At 43.4% G+C, this 20,985-nt stretch overlaps 1 protein-coding gene across 1 annotated transcript in view; it reads right to left on the bottom strand.

Annotated features, from left to right (window-relative positions):
- Positions 1 to 2,114: 2,114 nt before the first annotated feature.
- The window catches only part of PPM1H (protein phosphatase, Mg2+/Mn2+ dependent 1H), a 265,272-nt gene continuing 246,401 nt past the window's right edge, over positions 2,115 to 20,985 (bottom strand). The window contains exon 10 of the mRNA XM_060112773.1: positions 2,115 to 2,405. Coding sequence (XP_059968756.1) covers positions 2,258 to 2,405 — 148 coding nt within the window. The 3' untranslated portion in view covers positions 2,115 to 2,257. The remainder of the gene's footprint in view (positions 2,406 to 20,985) is intronic.

Raw genomic sequence — 20,985 nt, 5'->3', positions numbered from 1 at the left:
AGTCCAGGTTGTCATCTATATGATATGCACATGCAAACTCTTGACTCTGGTGCCTTGAGTAAAACCAGAGAAGCTCAAGGTAGGGCCCAGATAGAAGCCCAGGAAATAAAAGAAGTGAAAGGCAGTGGGAACACGGGGGAGAGGTGACTGCTCGTGAGGACAGCTTCCCAAAGAAGGCAGCTCAGAGCCCTCCTCCACGTACAACTTTCTCATTTCCGAATTCGTACGTGGCTTTGAGAGTCAGAGCAGCAACAGAAAGCGGACCACGCTGCTGTAGGATGCCTGCCTGTTTCCCCAGAGCATCTTGTTCTGCCAGGGCAGCAAATGGTTTACCACAGACTTCTCCCCACAGAGATGCTGGGCTAAGATTTCCTGAAGGAGGAGGGAAGCCGTTAGGGGACGATGACTCCTGACAAGGGACCAGTGAGTCCAGTTCTTCCCAAACAACATTTTGGCAAACACTCGGTGGGTGAATTCCCGCCATACTTCACCTGCCAGACCAGGCGTTGTCTCCACACTCTGGGATGAATACATTCCGAAGCAGGAAGGCTCTAGGACATTCCTAAGAAAATAGCTACATTCCAAGAATGTAAACGAAAGCAATCCACTATCCCAGAGGAAAGGTTCCTGTCCTCCACTCTGGGGAAGGGACTGAACAAACAGGAGAAGTGGAACTGGCTCTCCAGCCTTCTGGGGGAATCACACCAATGACCTTTGTCTTTAATGGGTGGGAAGCATGTCTTATCACAGAAAGTAGTCAAGATGGTGACGCTACCACAGGAGGTCTGCAGGGAGAAGACTCAGTGGTTGGACACTGCTCTGTAAGGTCCCCCATGCCCAGAAGCGGTCTGCCTAAAAGTGATTTCTAAAAATCTATTTTGCGAGTCCTCCCAGCCGAGAAGCACCAGGGAGATCTGATCCGTCTGCTTCTGCTCTCGTGAGGAACACCCAGAGGTGAAGTGACAGTGGGAACGGGGGTCTCGGTACCTGGGGGGCTGGGACATGATTCTGTGGAGAAGGAACAGAGTGCCCGGCCTGAGAATGACCGGTCAGCCTGATTCAAATTCACTTTTATCAAAGGGCCGCTCCGAGCGGGCCTTGCCTCGATATGATGGGGAGGCGGAGGCAGCGCTTGACAGAACTCTGCTCCTGAACATGTGATTTGGGGGCGGGGCTTGGGGACAGTCCCGGTCCACGGAACCTGGATCCAGATGGAGGAGTGCTCCTCAGATGGGGTGTGCTGAACTGATACAAGGAACCTCTTAAACTGCTCGCTTCAACCCTGCTTTGTGTCTGTCCCTATGGCACAGCGGGTGGGGGAGGGCCAACCGTTCCAGAAACGAAATCCAGACTCTCCCAGAGAGACCTCAGCCACACCAGGGGGGCCCTTGAAGATGACAGAGGAACTGTGGGTCCAGAGAAACACCCATATTTCCACGAAAACACACTGATTTGGTGACAAAATGCAATTCAGGGACAAACTGTTACATAACAAAGACTGAACTCCATCAGCCAGGGCACCGCTCCAGATGGCGGCCTGGGTGGTGTGGGCTACGGGATGTGGGGACAGTCTGGGCTGGACTTGGACACACAGATTCCTCGACAGGGGCCTGGAAAGTCCCAAGCCTGTTCTATGGAAGGAAAACAATTAAGATTCAAGGAATGTCGAAAAAGAAAAAAAAAATCCCTGCCGCACCCCACCGGCACCAAAAAACAGTAAAGAGAAAGAGAAAGACACAGACACACACACACAACACAGATAGTGTTCCCTGAAATAAATCTCAGGCTTACTAGAAGATGGGCGCTTACATCTTCTGAGGCATGATCCCCAACTCTCCAATGCAGCACTTTTAACCCGTAGGGAAGTTGGCAGCTTGGCAGGCTGAAGAGTCTTCTGCCAGTGACACCCGAAAAGGGCTGCCCCAGCTACTCTGGATAAAATAAATATGATGGATGTGCCCCCAAATGGGCAATGGCCACCTAGGAGGCCTATGAAAGGAACCAACAGAAACACAACACTCAGTAGCAGCCTTTATGTTTTGCTCTTGTTGAGTATCCAGACCTGTTACTAAAGAGGAAACTGAAACCCGAGGGTCCTCTTGAAGCTTAGCCAGAGGGCTTTCAGCAGCAAGCTTCCCATCTGGACAGGGAAGAGGTGGCATCATCTGGAACTCTGCTGGGGCACTTCCCAGCCCCACCCTGCCCAGAGGCATCCCAGCTTTCTTCCCGTCTGTCCTTCTAAAACCCTGGGCTGTTTTCATGACAGTTTGTTTCCATGTATTAAAGGAATGACATATACAGAGATGTCGTCTCCTGAGCCCAGTCGGTCATTGGATATCCGCCATCCTCTGTCCTTCAGGACGCCACGGGCACGCATCACCAGGTCCTGAGCCGCCAGTGTGTACCTGTACAGGGAGAAGCAGGAATGAGACTGTCAGTGTGGCATCAGGCAGAATCGGGGGTCAGGTGAGGCTGGGAAGGAGGCATCACTACAACTGTATGAACAGTTTTCAAACACCCTTAAAGTCACAAAAACGTAGGACATCTTTTCCCCAAATGTGTGATGCCTAATGTGAGACTACTAGTTAGGTGGTAGATGGACAAGATTCTACATACATAAATAACCTCCTAAATTGTTCTGCTTTTCAGTCCTCTTTTGAGAATTTTGATGTCAACAAGAGAGTCCCAGTTTAGTGCTGGTGTATCTTTAACACATATCTGCTCAGGCTCAGAGCTTTCTACAGCAAACAGTGTGTAGCTAAAAAAGTACATGGGAAAAATAAGAACTTTTGTTTCCAATGTTTATTTTTAGAGCCACGTTGCTTTTAGGACAAAGGATGGTCATTTTCCACTTATGGTAGGGGTAAATCTCCTTTTTAAAGAAATTGTTTTTAAAAAGTAAGTTGATTTAAAGAAAAATGTTAACGATAGCGCAGGTAGCAAAGGAGCATAGTAAAAATGCGAAGGTTTTATTATTGGTACATGACTGGGAAACCTCGGTGTGGTCAAGCTGTACCATCCACCCTCATCAATGCCACACTCTTCTCTTCACCACTGTAAGTACAGTGAGGGATCCCCAAGAATTTGAAAATAAGATTGCTCACTGAGACTTAGGGCATAAACTCAAAGAAGAATAATGACTATGCCATAAATGGATGGGAAGCATTAAAATCTAGAAAAAGACTTAACGTGGGAGGTGATTTGGGTGTATGTAGCCTAGGTTAGCCTTGAGGCCTAAAACAAAGAGACAAAAACATTGGCAGGTGTCTGTCCAAATACAGATTGAGGCAGAGAGAGTTTTATCCAACAGATTTCAAAGAAATTCAGTTCCACTGGTAGGACCATATTTAGTGAGGATGGATGACTCTTAGCTTCTACAGTTTCCCTTGATTTTGACTTCATGTTCACCATATAACCTTCTAATTATGATCTGCCTCCCTGTGTGGCCTGCCGACAGAGAAAGAGTGAGCTAGTCATTTGTACTTTAAGAACGTCAGTCCTATTTCTCCATATAAACATCAACTGGCATTTCTTCAGTTTGCAGATCAATCATGAAAGCTTGGTTAAGGTGAGCCCAGCTCTGATAATGAATCTGTTCTCTGTGTGTTGATTAAACCAGTTTCTGAACCTGAGAAGCTAAAAGCCAGCCTCTGGTAAATCACCAAGATAATAAATGTCACCCTGTAAGGAAGGCCTCTTGGAAGCCAGCCTGTGGACCTTAAACAACAGACAACCCTGATGTTACTGTTGCCTTTCCCTGCTTGGAATGTCACTCGGCCTTGCCTTCAGAACTTCGAGTTATGGAATTCAGAACACCAGAAGCTTCTTTCATTTCTTCTGTTAAAATCCCTTATGGGGCTTCCCTGGTGGCGCAGTGGTTGAGAGTCTGCCTGCCGATGCAGGGGACACGGGTTCGTGCCCCAGTCCGGGAAGATCCCACATGCCGTGGAGCGGCTGGGCCCGTGAGCCATGGCCACTGAGCCTGCGCTTCTGGAGCCTGTGCTCCGCAATGGGAGAGGCCACAACAGTGAGAGGCCCACATACCGCAGAAAAAATAAAAATAAAAATAAAAAATAAAACTTATGGATTAAGCGACTCTCATGTTAAAAGAGACCTGCATCTAGCCCCATTGTTACATTACTTAAGAACAAGGTCTATAGCAAATAATCTCAGGATTGTTAAGATTCCAGGCTGTAGAGTCTTTGAGACTCAAGTCTACTCAGATAGCCCAGGCAGAGAGAAGTGCAGCACACACTAAAGGTGGCAGAGAGAGGCTATTTTAGTTAATACAAAATAAGTGACGTTCCTCCTAGAGGACGGGTGGTAGGTGAGTAGGAGAGACACCTTCTTCTTCTATCCTTATTGAGAGAATTATCAGTTTTGAGGCAGAAGTATCTCCAGTTACACTTGAGGGAAGATGCCACCAGGTAGCCCTTCTGAGGGTTCTCTTCCTACTGGGATCATGAAATAAACAGAAAGGACTCCAAAGAGGCCTTTGGCTAAAGAGCCAAATACATGCCCCCTTATCCACATACTGCCACTCATATACTATATTCAGAAGAGCTCTCAGATGCTCACCCCAGGTTACTCTTGGGTTTTATATTGAATTGTATGTCTGAGATAAAACCTCACAGGGAAAGGCTACCATCAATATCAGTTGATGTTTATTACCCTAGTGACTGACCAGGGTCTAGACCTTAGCCTTTCAAGTTCAGAAAGCTGGCTGAGGCAATATACTAGTTCATAGATTCATCTGTCAGGGCTGAACACACCTTAACTCAGCTCATGAGCAAACTAGACACAGAAGATTATGGCAAGTAATGAGAAAAGATGGCTGGCAGCAAAAGGAAGTTACTTAAAGATGTTAAAAAAACAGATGAAGGAAGTCAGGACTGGTCTCTGTGGTAAATCACAGGTCCCACAGTCATGGGGCAACAGCTGAGATCAGAACAAGGTTAAATGAAAGGCTTAATGTCCAAAATATACAGACAGCTCATACATCTCAATATCAAAAGAACACAAAAAACCCAATCAAAAAATGGGCAGAAGACCTAAATAGACATTTCTCCAAAGAAAGACATGCAGATGGCCAAGAGACACAGGAAAAGATGCTCAGCATCACTAATTATTAGAGAAATGCAAATAAAAACTACAATGAGTGAGGTGATCCTCACTCTGGCCAAAATAGCCTTCATCAAAAAGTCTACAAACAGGACTTCCCTGGTGGTGCAGTGGTTAAGAATCCACCTGCCAATGCAGGGGACATGGGTCTAATCCCTGGTCCAGGAAGATCCCACATGCCGCGGAGCAACGAAGCCCGTGCACCACAACTACTGAGCCTGCGCTCTAAAGCCCGTGAACCACAACTACTGAAGCCGGTGTGTGTAGAGCCCATGCTCCGCAACGAGAGAAGCATGCGCACCGCAACGAAGAGTAGCCCCCGCTCACTGCAACTAGAGAAAGGCCTGCACGCAGCAGCGAAGATCTAACACTGCCAAAAAGAAATTAATTAAATAAATAATTTTTTTTTAAAAGTCTACAAACAATAAATGCTGGAGAAAGTGTGGAGAAAGGGAACCCTCCTACACTGTTGGTGGGAATGCAAATTGGTATAGCCACTATGGAGAACAGTATGGAGGTTCCTTAAAAAAACTGAAAATAGAGCTACCACATGATCTGGCAATTCCACTCCTGGGTATATGTCCAGAAAAGATGAAAACTCTAGTTTGAAAAGATACATGCACCCCAGTGTTCACAGCAGCACTATTTACAATAGCCAAGACATGGAAACAACCCAAGTGCCCATTAACAGATGAATGGATAAAGAAGATGTGGGGTGTGTGTGTGTTTTTGTGTGTGTATATACACACACAATAGACTATTATTCAGCCATAAAAAAGAATGAAATATTGCCATTTGCAGCAACATGGATGAACCTAGGGAATATCATACTAAATAAAGTCAGACAGAGAAAGAAAAATATTATATCACTTATATGTAGAATCTAAAAAAATAATACAAATGAATCTATTTACAAAACAGAAACAGACTCACAGACATAGAAAACAAACTTATGGTTACCAAAAGGGAAAGGGGGGAGGGGATAAATTGGGAGTATGGGATTAACAGATACATACTACTATATATAAAGTAGGTAAACAACAAGGATTTACTGTGTAGCCCAGGGAACTATATTCAATATCTTGTAATAACCTATAATGGAAAAGATTCTGAAAAAAATACATTTAAAACTGAATCGCTTTGCTGTACACCTGAAACTAACACAATATTATAAATCAAGTATACTTCAATTCAAAAAGTTAAAACAGTGCCTACTTCATTTTATTTAAGTCACATAAGAGCATCATCCATAGTTAAAGGCAAGAGACCATCCTGATATTACTATTGCTGGAGACTTTGGATATTGAAAAAATGGTCAAAATTAGCTTTGATATTTTAAAAAGCGGCATTAGGTCACCTAGAAAAGATGGTTACCCAGGAAACCCAAGGGCTCTAGAAAATTAAGGTTTTATTCTCAAAACTGGTTATTGCCTATGCCAAGATAACTTCCCTTGAGCCTGCATTTCTCTCTGTCATCCACTCTGTCTTCCCTTGGGTGAACTCTTGAGAGAGAGAAGACCCGTTTTTGCTTCCTCAATTTCTTCCTTCCCTTTTTCTTCCTTCACTTCTTACCAGTAGGCCCAGTACCCTGCTAATCCGGCCTACTACACTTCTCCGTGCTCATTCCACTTGACCTTTCTCCAGCACAGACACGGTACTTCTGGCCATCTTCTTTATTCTTGACATTTCCTGTCTTTTCTTCTGAGTTCTCCTTTTTGTTTGCAGAGGTGGGAGGTGTTGAGGTTGGCTTGCCCACCACACCACTGCACACTCCAAGTTCTCCTATGTCTGGGCTTCCATGACACAGGGCACAGCTCTTCTTACTTTCCTTGGTAGGCCCCAGTTAGGACTCGGGAAGAGTCAATAAATGTTAACTTACGTTCACGGCCAAGGTGGGACTTTCTCATCTATCATCCTTAGTTAATGCTGTCCCCAGTCTCTTAAGTAGGAAATCGTAGTCGTTTTCAGCGCTACCTTCTCAACCTGATATTCGCCAATGATAAATTCCACAAGGCACTGTAGGACTTCTAAACTTTGTATTATTTAAAGTGTATTTCATTATTGGTAGATGGCTAATTAAAATAAAACCTCACCTTTATAGTTACTAAGATGCAAGTTAAACCTGTTGTAAAAACCGCGATTCTGAATTTATGTTTGCCATCATTCACATATACATACATATGTAAAATTTATTTAGTATTTTCTATTTTTCTTTCCTTTCTTGATTTGTCAGGTTGATTGCTTTCTTGAATACCTTTTTCCTCTCTCTACTAGTTGAGAAGTGATTATTTCTGTTGTTTTAGCAGCTATGCTTAAGTTTTTAATATATGTCAATCAATATTTGTGTCCTTCTGCAGAAAATAAAAAGATATTAGAATGCCTTCTTTCATCTGTCATGTTATTGCCTAGTATTTTAATTTTGCCTTGTTTTTAACTCCTATTAAAAGTCATTATTATAATGTATATAAACCAACATACTAACTTCTTTGCTTTTCGAAGTCCATTCCTTTCTTCTGGACTTGATTTCCTTCTGTTGAAGTACATTTTTAGTAATGCTTTTAACAGTGGTCTGTGAGGGATAAACTCACCAAGTTTTGGGGCCACAAAAATCTTTACTTTTGCCTTAAATCTTGGATCATAGCTTTATCGGGTATAGAATTCTAGACTGACTTATTTTACCTTAGCCGTTTGGACATAATATTTCATCTTTTCTGACCTCTCTTGTTGAGAAGTCTGTCTTGTTTCATTTTTTTTAAATAAATTTATTTATTTATTTATTATTTTTCGCTGCTTTGGGTCTGTTGCTGTGCACGGGCCTTCTCCAGTTGAGGCGAGTGGGGGTCTACTCTTCATTGCGGTGCACGGGCTTCTCATTGCAGTGGCTTCTCTTGCTACGGAGCACGGGCTCTAGGCACGTGGGCTGCCGTAGTTGTGGCTCACAGGCTGTAGAGCGCAGGCTCAGCAGTTGGTGGTGCCCAGGCTTAGTTGCTCCGCAGCATGTAGGATCTTCCGGGACCAGGGCTCAAACCTGTGTCCCCTGCATTGGCAGGTGGATTCTTAACCACTGCACCACCAGGGAAGCCCTTGTCTCATTTTTTTTAATAAGTAAACGTCTTTTCTCATTGGTAGCTTATTAAATTGTTATTGTTGATATTTTGTTGTTGATGGTATGAAGTTCCACTGAGACATAATAATGAGGATTTCTTTTTATTTATCATGGTTGGAAATTAGTTTTACTCCTTCAAACTGAGAAGATATTTCTGATTCTGGAAAATTTTCAACCATGAACTTTTTGAATGCTGACTCCCCTCTTATTTTTTGTGTTTTCTCCATAATTTTATATTTTCTCCTGTTAGATCCTTCTCATTTTACCTTCCAGATTTCAATCTCTTTCCTGTTTTTTTAAAATCTCTTGGTAATATCTTTCAGTTCACGAATTCATACTTTAGCAGTTTACTATTCTCTATATATCTCTACTATACTATTCTCTCCATTCAGTGAGTTACTTTATTTCAATGACATTTGCAAATTTCTATTTGGTTCTTTTCCAAATCCACCTTTTCTTACCTTGTGGTTCTATTTGTACATGCTTAAAGTTTCTTTCATCCTGTTCTGTTAGGTTTTCTTTGGGGGGACAGAGGGAAGGCTCTGTTGTATCTAGTTATCCTTTCTCATGGTAGGTTTGAAGGTAAGATAGAAGCCTCTCTTCAGTAGGGTTGTTTACTGTGTGCCTTGGGTTATCTACAGAGATTTTTAAATGTGCCTTTACTGGGGGACGTTATGGGTTCTTCCAGTTCTAGAACATGTTTTAGGTGCGATTCTTGGCCTAGGATCCCCACACCCTACGTGTGGTGTGAGGTTTAGCCTCACACTTCCCTGTGTGGCGGGCCTACCCACCCCCCTCCTCACAGAGCCTCAGTTTCATCAGGTTCTTGTCATCATCCATGTGCCGCAGGAAGGATGCCCCAACCTGAGCGGGAAGCTTAGGGAGAATGCCTTGGGACCATTTCTTCCAACACTGTGGCCAGGAGCGCAGATTCCTCCACTTGACTTCTCTTTGCGAGGCTTCCCTAGCGAATGCGAATGCGACGTCCCCCCTGTAAAAGAGCAGTCTGCACGGACAACTGAAGGGCACTGATTAGATGCTGCTTGCAGTAACTGAACAGTGCAGCTGAACTCTAGGACTGGTTTCCTGATGTTTCCTTCATGCTACAGGAGACACAGTATTGAAATGAAGTCACAAATGGTGTTTAGGTAAAATGAGGCCGCTTGTGGGGATCTTTCCTCATAAGCTGATCAACTCAACACAACCCCAGGCACCTAGTTCTTAGGAGAAGGTTTTTTTTTGCCCCAGCTCCAATCTCAGCCAGGCTGATGGACACTTTAGAACTCATGAGCATCCTTAGTCAAGCACCATCTTGCCCCAGGCAGGAAACCACCTTTAAGGTTGCTTTATATCAAATCTGGTGCCTGAGGAAAAGAAGAAACATTTCCTCTGGAGGGAAAGGACTGCTTCTCCTCTCCCCCATTTCATTCTCCTGCAATTTCTACCTGACAAGGGCTGTCTGGTTTGGTAACAATGAAAAAGACTGCTTCATGTGGCAGTAAGACAGGAGGGTTCTACTGAGTTTGGTGCTGAGGCTGAACACAAAAGGCACACGTGCCAGAGACTGAAGGGCACAGGAAGCAGCGGGAGAGAATTTGAGTCAAAACATGAAATACAAATACAGAACATACAGGAGAGCAGCAGAGAAGAATATGGTGCAGCTAATGACAGCCAAAGGGTCGTGGATTCCGTTACACCCCGGCCGGGATGACGAGGGGCCGAGGAGCCCCGTGATCCTGGAAGCTGGATGTGGGGGAGCACCTCAGGGCCTCACACGGAAGGCTTGGTCAGACCGCATCCGGGAAGTAGTGCGGGAGTAGCTGGGGTACTCACCCCTCCTAACGAAGAGTCTCCCAGGGAGACCAGTTTTGTACTTTGAGAGCATTTTTCTTCTCTGGCTGAAGCTTTCCATATTGATCGGCCGAGCTCTGCTGAAAGGGGCGGCGGCCGGGAGGGGTCTGACTTGGCAGGCGCACAGGGCCTGGCGCAGAGGCTTCCTCGGGCCGAGCAGGAGGGAGCAGGGGAGGGACAGTAGGGGAGGGAAGAAAAGCAGAAAAGGAAGAGGGGCTGAAGGACCATGGGAAGGCCAGAGGCTCTTTTCACAACCACTGACGCTGAAGTCAGGGTGGAAGGAGGCCAGAGGGCACGTCCTCCATCGTCTCTGTCGTCTTTGCCACCGCTGGGCACTTCTGAGCTCTTTCACCTCTTCAGTGGGGTGTACGAAGGGCCCCGGGTGTGGGCTGGGTTGCCACGGGTCCCAGCCTGGCTGCACCACCGCCCACATCGGGGGCTCTGGGGAAACTCCCTAGCCTCTCGAATCTGGAATAATGCTAGTGCCTGCCTCAAAGGTCCTGCCGGGGTGAACAGAACCTTCCTAAAGCGTTTCCCTCATTAGACATAAAAGGCCTCTCTCCCCGACCAAGAGTTTTGCCCGCAGTCATCCACCTTTTGTAGAGTCTCTTCCCACAAGACCACATCTGAATCAGCAGATTGGAGTGTCAAAAATAAGTCCGTTTCAGGCCTCAGGCTGTAACCTGGCCTTAAAGCCAACAGTTCTAGTTGGGCAGGAACTTCTGTTTGCCATTTGGATGGTACAGACAGGGTCTTACAAGAGGGAGGGTAGGTGGCAGGAACTGGGGAATTAATGGGTTCCGAATATTTGCATATAAAAGGCAGCTTCCATCTGCTGAGGCCCCGCAGTAATAGAGTATGATGGGAACAGGAGAAGGAATCCTCTTTGCATTCTGAGCAGGCCTCTGAGATTTAAGAGGTAGAAAAGCTCTCCCAAGCTTGGGAACATGGGCAGGGATCTATGGTAACGGGTAGGTGGGGTGAGGGCGGGTGACTTGGAGGGATCTCTTTGCTGTGCTCAGAACCAGGCAACTTGTCCTGGGAGGAGGCCCGCCTCAGGCTCACTGCTGGGAGCTGAGCCACACGTGTCCCTTGTCTGGCTCTGAAGCCACTGAAGGTGCTCACACCAGCTTCTGTCCCGCCTGCAGTGCGGGGACTTCACTCAGGCAGAGTACCCTGAGACACGGGAACAGCGACAGCCGCTGCCCACAACACTGTCCCTGTGTCCCCTGGGGGTCTATGTGTCAGCAGGTGCAAGGCCACGGACTAGGGAGAGCTTACCACCCCCATGGGAGATGGCGAGAACACCCACCAGGCCTCGCCCACCTCTCTGCCCCGGCACCAGCTTCCTGGTTTCTCAAGGTGGTGCGAGTTCATTTTGATAGGAGGGGGCATAGCAGACTATTTTCTTCTGCATCGTCCCTGGGAAGCCCTTTAAAATGCCCTGATGGGGGCTCCCCTGGTGGCGCAGTGGTAAGAATCTGCCTGCCAGTGCAGGGGACACGGGTCTGATCCCTGGTCCGGGAAGATCCCACATGCCGCGGAGCAGCTAAGCCCGTGCGCCACAACTACTGAGCCTGCGCTCTAGAGCCTGTGAACCACAACTACTGAGCCCGTGTGCCACAACTACTGAAGCCCGCGCGCCTAGAGCCCGTGCTCCGCAACGAGAAGCCGCGCGCCGCAATGAAGAGTAGCCCCTCTCGCCACAACTAGAAAAAGCCCGCGTGCAGCAATGAAGAACCAACACAGCCATAAACAAACAAACAAACAAACCAATAAATAAATAAAATGCCCTTATGTTCCAACTAAGTGGCCACACAGCTCTGCTCCAATGGCCAGATCAGCAGCACTGAGGACGGAAAGGCGGGCCTGGCAGTGGGCAGTCCAGAGGCTGTCAAGGGCGGGATGGTGGGCTGACATCCACATTCCCACGGATCTGAATATGCTCAACATTGCAAAAGAAACAAAAATGCAGATTTTATCTAGTCTTCAACACGAGATAAAACACTCACCAATTTGTTCTTAAAACCTGTAACTGATGTGAGGTCGGGGCCGGCGATGGGAGGAACCCTTCCTTTTTACATTTGAGGCAGTTTTTCAGAACCATATGGCAGTGGGAGAAGTTAGTTCAGCCAACTCACAGAAACATTTCATAAAAAGAACCTTTGTCTTTTGCCAAAATGGTTCCTATTATCAAGGTAATACAAACTAGCATTTAATACCTGCATTAATATCCTGCTGTCAGTTTTGGTGGGTGTTTTACTGTTAACTTTCTACTGATTAATCTCTTCCTCATCAATGAGACACACAGTTAGCAGAGCCAAGGACAGCATGGATATGAAGAACATTGGAGGCGTGACCATCAAGAAGGCTTCTCTTATTAGGGAGATGCTGTCTGGAGTTTACAGTGTGTTGGTACTTACAGATTTAATACCCCTTCATAAGCCCCCAGAGTGACATGGCAGGGGCACTGAGGGTCATTTGGTCCAAGTTACCAAGATGAGGTTTCCACAGACAGGTTTTGGGAAATGAAGGACTGGGCAAAAAAATCCTTGCCAAGTCTTGCCTGGGCATTTGGAATGTAAATCCATGACATGTTTTCACGCGTCCTTTGGCCCGAGGTCCACTCAGCTTTGCCCATACCTATCTCCGTTAGTAATATTAACAATTTATTCCTTTCTAACATATTACTAAGCATCTTCTTTGCATACTTACATACTTGCCTCCATTTTGAATATTCTTTCTGGGAGACCTGCCACTAAACCTCCAGCCTTACAGAGGAGATAATCAGTCCAAGATATTTTGCCTCAGAAAACCCCTTCCACGCCTTTCTCTGAGCACCCTTTCCAAATTTTGCAGGATGTTTAGGCCTCCTAAGAGAATCTTACTGGAATTAGTAAAGAGAATGACAGGTTGTGTAGCCCAACCCCGATGAATTCCAACCACGCCACCTGAAAATGTGAACTTGGCCTATTTCCTATCAACGGTTCATTTCATGACCCCACAAAGGATGCAAGGAGCTGCCAGCTCTGCTACACTTCAGGGCATAATCCAGTAAAAAGAAAAGAAAGAAAAAGAGCAACTGCACGCATGTTCGGGCCTGTCCACAAGGCCTCCTTTTAATTTTCTGGTTCCTTTCTCGAGACAGTTCAAAACAGCAAAAGGACTTAATAAGATACGCTGGGGTCAGGAAGGTCATATAGCTCATTTTTACCCCAGCTCTGCCAGAGAGGATGGTGTGAGGGTCAGAACTTCGCAAACATCTCTCTCTCTTAATCACCTCTTCCCTCACAATGCATCCTGGAGGGGGAGATGGTATTTAAAATTTTTTATTGGGAAGGATGTCATCAGAGGAAGACAGTGCTGGCAATCTGTCAAGCACGGCTGCCACGGAGAGGAGAAGAAAAAGAAAAAACTACACACAACATGAACAAAAGCCAAAAAATCAAATGGCAAAACCTTAAAGTCCTTCCTGTCACAGGACTAATGCCCTCCCTGCCTGCTGTCCTGCTGAATTTCTAGACAAAACTGGGCAAACACGAAGCAAAACTCAAAGTAAAACAGGCCCATTCAAAACGTCAAATGAAGAAACAGTTTGTTGTTCTTGTTGCTTTGTTGCCCTTCCTATCTCTCAGGAGGCCCACCTTGTAGACTGCATCTTCCCTTTCTCATTTTCCATCAAACGATCGGCCAGGCTGGTCAGACCCCTCAGGTCTGGACCCAGAAACCCTCTATTCCCACCACTCACATGACTAAATAGGCAAACCTGTGGTCCTGGGCTACATCTGGGGAGAAATGTATCCTTCTGGCTGAGTAAGAACTCACAGAGCCACGGGAAGGGTATGATAACGGGTCTTTCTTCATCACAGAAATTATGACTTAGGCTAAAAGTTATTAGGACGACTTCCACTCCTATTTCTACTTTGCATGACAAGGTCAGAACAGCTCCCGGTTGGGAGGGCACTGTCAGGAAACCCACTGCCGTGGCTTTTGGGACTGAGCTCTCCATGCACGTCCCAAGGAAACACACTAAGCCTGGGTGTGAGTGTGGTACCCTCCTTCCAAATCACAAAGATACATGCAAATATGGCACACACATGAAAGACAACATCATTTTACATAATGCCTAAGGCCTGAGTTTGAAATAAATTAAGTTTATCTGATTTCCCAATATGGCTTAAATTACTAAGGAGCACAGAGGGGTAGAGAAACAATCCATACCTCATATTTTCACCATCAGATTGTCCAGAATGTTTTCTGATTGTAGATCAGAATGAATGAATTACACAAATTCCATATCATTATCACAGACTCTCTTCCCTCCAGCTAATCTTCTCATTCATACATTCATTCTGTCAGTGCTTGAGGTCTGACACGACCTGCCCCATTCACCTCTCACACCTCATCTGTGGACACTACCCCACACTAAGCCCAGGCAGCCATACCGACTGTTGGGTTCCTTGAAAGCACCATGTTCTCTCCCCGATGTTGCCCCACCTTGCATTGACTGGCACACACTCATTCACTCCTCACGTTTAAGTGTAGACATCCCTTCCGATGGGAAGCTTTCTTGCCTATCCCTCGTGCTATCTTTTTAATCATTCATATTCTAACTTCCTTATGCTTTTGTAACCTCTAGACTTTAAACTCCAAGAGGGCAGGGACCTGATCTGTTTTCTTCACAAATTCTTCCCCAGTGGCCATGGCTCATAAAATAGGTCCTTAATATTTCCCAGATGAATGAATCTGAATGGGAATTATTTGGCAAAGAAGATAGCTTCCCCCATAAGGTCTCACTGTTTTAAGATGTCAAAAACCAACCAGAATTTTTCTGATCTCCAGCCAGATATTTCATCTCTTAGCAATGAAACTATGCCCATTTTATAACTTTTCCTTTCACTCATTCATCTATCTGACATGGGATTCTTTCTTAGGCTTTGGTTTGCCATCTTCCCTGAAAGGCAAATTCAAAACCTTTTTCTTTCCTGCCCTTTTGTTCCATGGAGAACCCTGTAAGCCCTGTAGGTAACAGATCTCACAAACCTAGGAACCTATTCTGACCTGGCATACCCCTGCCCAGTGACAGCACTGCCCACAGGGGACCACTCCCTGGAGGGCAGATTTGTTGCCACGGAGAGACAGGGGCTGGTTAGGAAAACCAAGCCAGCTTGGAGAGATTTTAAAAAGTGTTGGGTGCCTTTTCACTCATACCTGTCAGATGGCTTCGCAAAGCTTTATGAAAATAATTACAGTAGAGAAAATCAACAGGAGAATGTTGCTAACAAGTAGGATATAAAACACAGATTAAAACTAAAAGCTCAACAGGAAAAATAATGCATTCGACTTCAAATAAAAGAATCTTATTTGCGGGACCATCGATTCCTTTGTGCCTGAGAAAAATTATACAAACAATTCTAGACAGAGAAAGAATGTCTAGCTTTAATTTTTTCCTGAAGGAATTTTGTTGTTGTTGTTGTGAAATATATGAAACATATAAGTATAGCAACAAACATAGAATAACAACAACAAATACCCAGTAGTGCTTACTATATACCAGGCACTTCACTTTATATATAAGGATGAGGTCAGGACTACTGGAACCCCCATTTTACAGATGAGGGATCTGAGGCATGGAGAGGTTAAGAAACCTCCCCAAGGTCACAAAGGTCACAAAGTCTAGAAGGGGCAGAACCAGGATCTAACCTCAGGTGGTCTGGCTAGATCCACACTGTTAACCACTAGACTGCACTGCCTCTCATAGCTAACATACAAACAAATGTATGAAAAAGATATACGGTTATAAATAACATGAACAATCATATATCTACCACATAGCTAAAGGAACAGAACATTACCAGTAAATATCTTAGAAGCTCACTATGGGCCTCTCCACAAGCACACATTCCCCTCTGCCACCTCTCTTCCCAAGGTAACCATTATCCAAATTTTGGGTTAATTCTCTTGCTTTTTGTTATAATTTTAATATCTGTATCTCTAAGCGATATATTGTTAGCTTCCTACTTTATGTAAATAGAATCATAATATGTGTATTCTTCTATGACTGGCTTATTAAACTCAACATTATGTCTTTGAGATTCTTCCCTGTTAAAGATCACAGCTTTGGTTCATTCTCATTTGAGGACTGTGAATTATTTTATTCTCTGTTTATCCATCCTATGGTTGGACATGCAGGTTGCTTCCAGTTCTTATAATAAAAACAATTGTGTGGATATCTTTTTGTATAAATTGAATTACATCAGCACCAGAATAAAAAAAAAAAACACCTGGGTTGTTTGTCAAAACACAGATCCCTGGGTCCTACCGCTGGAGTTTTATTTGGTAGATCTGGGGTTGAGTCTGAAGATTTGTATTTTTAGCAAGTTCTCAGACGATGCTGATGCCATGTGACCCAAAGACCACACTTTCAGAACCACTGCTCCAGGGTACAGACCTAAGAGTGGAGCTTCTGGGTTATAAGATATGCATATGCCAGGCCATCTTCAGAGTCTTTCTACAAATTCACAAATCCATTTTCTTCTGTGTGATGACTGTGTGGTACTTGCTCATTTTTCTATTGGGTTATTTGTCTTTATTGATCTGTGACAGTTCATTATATTTTATGGGTATGAATCCCTCTTTGGTTATACAAATTGCAAAGATCTTCTCCCAGTTCACACGCTGCCATTTTATTCTCTTTATGTTGTCTTTTGAAGAACCAAAGTTGGTAATCCTAACGTAGTAAAGGTTATCAATCTTTTCTTGTTTGTGCTTTCTGTATCTTGTTTAAGAAATCCTTCTCTACTATAAGATCATAAAAATAGTCTCCTATGCTATTTCCTAAAAGTTGTATTTACTTTTCCTTTCACAGTTAAGTCTTAACGTGCCTGGACTTGATTTTAGTGTATGGTGTGAGGGAAGGATCCATTTTTAATTTTTCTGCACCATCCTAATTGTTCTGATTTTGTCCTAATATCTAGAAGGGTAAGACCCATACAGAAATGTCACAAACATTCTTGGCGTTTTGTTCTTCCATATATATCTCAGAATCAGCTTATGAAGTTCCATGAATACTTCACTGGAATTTTGGTTATAATTCTACTCACTCTAAAGATCACTTTAGGAAAACTTAACATTTTAACAATGTTCCTATTAAAGAATATGTGTAGGTTCATTACTACCACATCTCTTATGACTTTTTTTTTTTTTTTTTTTTTTTTTTTTTTTTTTTTTTTTGCTGTACGCGGACCTCTCACTGCTGTGGCCTCTCCCGTTGCGGAACACAGGCTCCGGACACACAGGCTCAGCGGCCATGGCTCGCGGGCCCAGCCGCTCCGCGGCATGTGGGATCTTCCGGGATCGGGGCACGAACCCTAGTCCCCCGCATCGGCAGGCGGACTCTCAACCACTGCGCCACCAGGGAAGCCCTCTTATGACTTTTTTATTGCTAATATTATTTATTTGCTGGACCCCCTTGGTTTTGACTAGTCTTAAGGGAAATTTATCTACTTTAGTTTTCTTTTTAATTTGCTTTTTTTTGAGAAATTATTTTTTGTGGTAAAATACACATAACATAAAAATTAACATTTTCACCATTCTAAAGTGTACAGTTCTGTGGCATTAAGTACATTCACATTGTTGTATAACTACTACCACCATTTATCTCCAGAACTTTCTCCTCTTCCCAAACTGAAATGCTATAACCATTAAATACCAACTCCCTATCCCCCCGGCCCGGCGCCTGGCAATCACCATTCTACTCTCTGTCCCTATGAATTTGACGACTCTAGGGAAGTCATGTAAGTGGAATCATACAATGTTTGTCCTCCTCTGACTGGCTTACTTCACTGAGCATAATGCCTTCAAGGTCCATCCACTTTGCAGCATGTGTGAGAATTTCATTCCTTTTTAAGACTGATTAATATTCCATTGTATTATATACCGCATTTTGTTTATCCCATTTAATTTGTTGATGGACACTTGGGTTGCTTCCACCTTTTTGCTATTGTGAATAATGCTGCTATGAACATGGGTGTACACGTACCTATTTGAGTCCCTGCTTTCACTCATTTTGGGGTACATACCGAGAAGTAGAATTGATGGATATAATTACATGTTTAATCACCATACTGTTTTCCACAGAAGCTGTACTGTTCTACATTCTCACCAGTAATGCACAAGACGTTCCAATTTCTCCACATTCTCACCAACACTTATTTTTTTCTCTTCGTTTGTTTTAAAATAGCCAGCATAATGGGTGTGAGGTAGTATGTCAGTGTGGTTCGATTTATATCAAACCAAATCAGTGGACTCCCAACCACTGCGCCACCAGGGAAGCCCTGAAAGATTTTATATATTTATGAAATTGGTTCTTGGATTTTAGGTATTTTAAATATTCTTTAAGTAGGTTTATTACTAATGATTACAAATTATTATATCAATATTTAAATATAAAAGGTATAGAAATCTCTATAGGAAGGACATTCAGTTGACACACAAAGGAAGTTATGTGGTGACTGGCATTATTTTTTCTCACAGATTGTTCTTCATTAAATTCCTGTAATGTGCTACATACCTCAGGTGCGGCTTGACACTATTTCCCTACCACCCCAGTTCTCTGTTAATACATAGCTCCGCCTGTTTCACTGTGTTCTACAGATATCACCAGAATTATTCAGTTCTGGATGAACTGAAAACTGCATTTCCCTAATGTGTTAGTTGTTTTAAAGAAACAGATTTTGGCTTTACTGTTTATTTTTATTGTATATTTGTTCTCTTTTTTGTTATCTTTAATTTTTCCTTCCATTAATTTTCCTGGGTTTATTCTGTTGTTTTTAATTCTTAATCTAGATGCTGTTGTTGAAATAACAGCAGACCTAAATTTTTAAATTAGGACAGTGGTTTACTAACAGCCTATATGCAGGAAAAGAGCACACAGTCCACAAGTACACAGCTCCACTCCTGTGGCCCCTCAGAACTGCGAAGTTATAAGAATTCTTGTGTACATGTTTATAGGAATAATATGGGCAGAATTAGCCCAGTAGCACAAAGCAGGCTTCTAGATCTTACTCTGAGAAATACCTTTCTCTTTGGCTACGGGGCTCTTTTTCTTTTTCTGTGGTCAGGAGCCTGGAGCTTGTGGGCAGGGTCCCTGTGATCTGGGGAACTGGGAGGTTGGGAGGGTTGGAAAAAGTTCCTTTATGATATGGAAGGAATATAGTCACTTCTGGCAGGTCAGGGACGAGTAGAGCTTTTCACCTATGCATAGCTCATTAAATTGGGGGGTGGGGAAGGCTCAAAATTCAGCCTTTAAAGTCTTGATATGTAGTAGTCTTATTATTTAGGCCCTGGTCATTTCTAATTTTTATTACAGTTTTTTGATTTATAAGTTGTTTAGAAGTCTGGTTTTTAATTCTATGTGGGCTTGACTAGTTTGAAAATTACACTTTCTATTCTTTCATTCGTTTTCTTAGCTATTTAAACACATTTAAAGTCTAAAGTTAAACACTTTTAACCTCTTTTCACATAGAACCATAGCATACTTTAGCTGATTACTATCCCCACTGGCCAATTTATTATGCTGTTTTTATTCAGTAGTTTATCATTTTTAACCACATATTAGACATTCTTATTGCAGTTTTTATATAGTTGGTGCATGTTTAAGTATACCTATTTACTAATAGCTTAATAATCCATCTTACTTCTCAATCTTCCGTCTGGAATCATTTCCTTTTCTTATCTGACGACATCCTATAGAACCTTCTTCAGAGGAGGCTGCATGGCAGTAAAATTTCTCAGTTTTGTTCTGCCTCAAAATGCTTTTACTTCATCCTCTTTATTGATATCTTTACTGTATATAAAAATTCTAAAAATTGAGAGCTGCTTTTCTTAGCCAACTGAAGATATAACTCCACTGTCTTGGCTTCTACTGTTATTTTTGAAAAGTCAGCTATCACTGTAAATGCTATTCTTATGTATCTGTTTTGTCTTTCTGGCTGCTTTTAGTATCTTTTTTGTTTAAATTCTTCAGCTTCATTATAAAATATCTACTTAAAATTATCTCTTTATTTCTTCTGCTTGAGATCTGTTGGGCTTTCTGGATCTTAGGTTTAATATCATTCAACAATTCTGGATTGGAACGTGTTTTTTTCTTCCCATTTTCTATAGTATTTCCTTTTGCAATTCTTTTTAGCCTCTTAGTTATCTTCCTAGTCTCAATCTCATTTCATACTTTCCCTCTCTTTGTCTCTTTGAGCCATATTCTGGATTGTTCAGATCAGTTTTTCAGTTCATCACTGTACTGTTCAACTGTCTCCAATCTGTTTAATCCATTGAATTTGTAGTTCCTATTTTTATATTTTTCATCTCCAGAAGTCCCATTTCTTTTTTTTTTCTTTATTCCTTTTTTTTTGCGGTACGCGGGCCTCTCACTGTTGTGGCCTCTCCCACTGCGGAGCACAGGCTCCGGACGCACAGGCTCAGTGGCCATGGCTCACGGGCCCAGCCGCTCCGTGGCATGTGGGATCTTCCCAGACCGGGGCACGAACCCGCGTCCCCTGCATCGGCAGGCGGACTCTCAACCACTGCGCCACCAGGGAAGCCCCCCATTTCTTAATTTTAAAAATCTGTGCAGTCATTTATAGTCTTTTGTCCTTATGCATGATTTCAATGCTTTTAAAAATATTTCTGAAACATGTTAAAATATTTACTTATATTTTTTGGCTGATAAATCCAATAATATTTACAGGTCCAACTATGCTGTCTATCGTTTCTGCTGGTTTTTACTCATGGTGACTTATTTCCTTGTGTTCTAAGTGAAAGGTGCCTCTCTCCAGAGGGGATTTCTGTTTATTTCTGAGTCACCTAGGGTTGTTTAGGATGTTTACATGGCCATCATGCTATAAGGAATC

This window comes from Mesoplodon densirostris, chromosome 11, assembly GCF_025265405.1.
Source record: "Mesoplodon densirostris isolate mMesDen1 chromosome 11, mMesDen1 primary haplotype, whole genome shotgun sequence".
Classification (NCBI taxonomy): Eukaryota; Metazoa; Chordata; class Mammalia; order Artiodactyla; family Ziphiidae; genus Mesoplodon; species Mesoplodon densirostris.
Note: the sequence above shows the minus strand (reverse complement) of the source record. Positions and strands in the feature narration are given on the sequence as shown.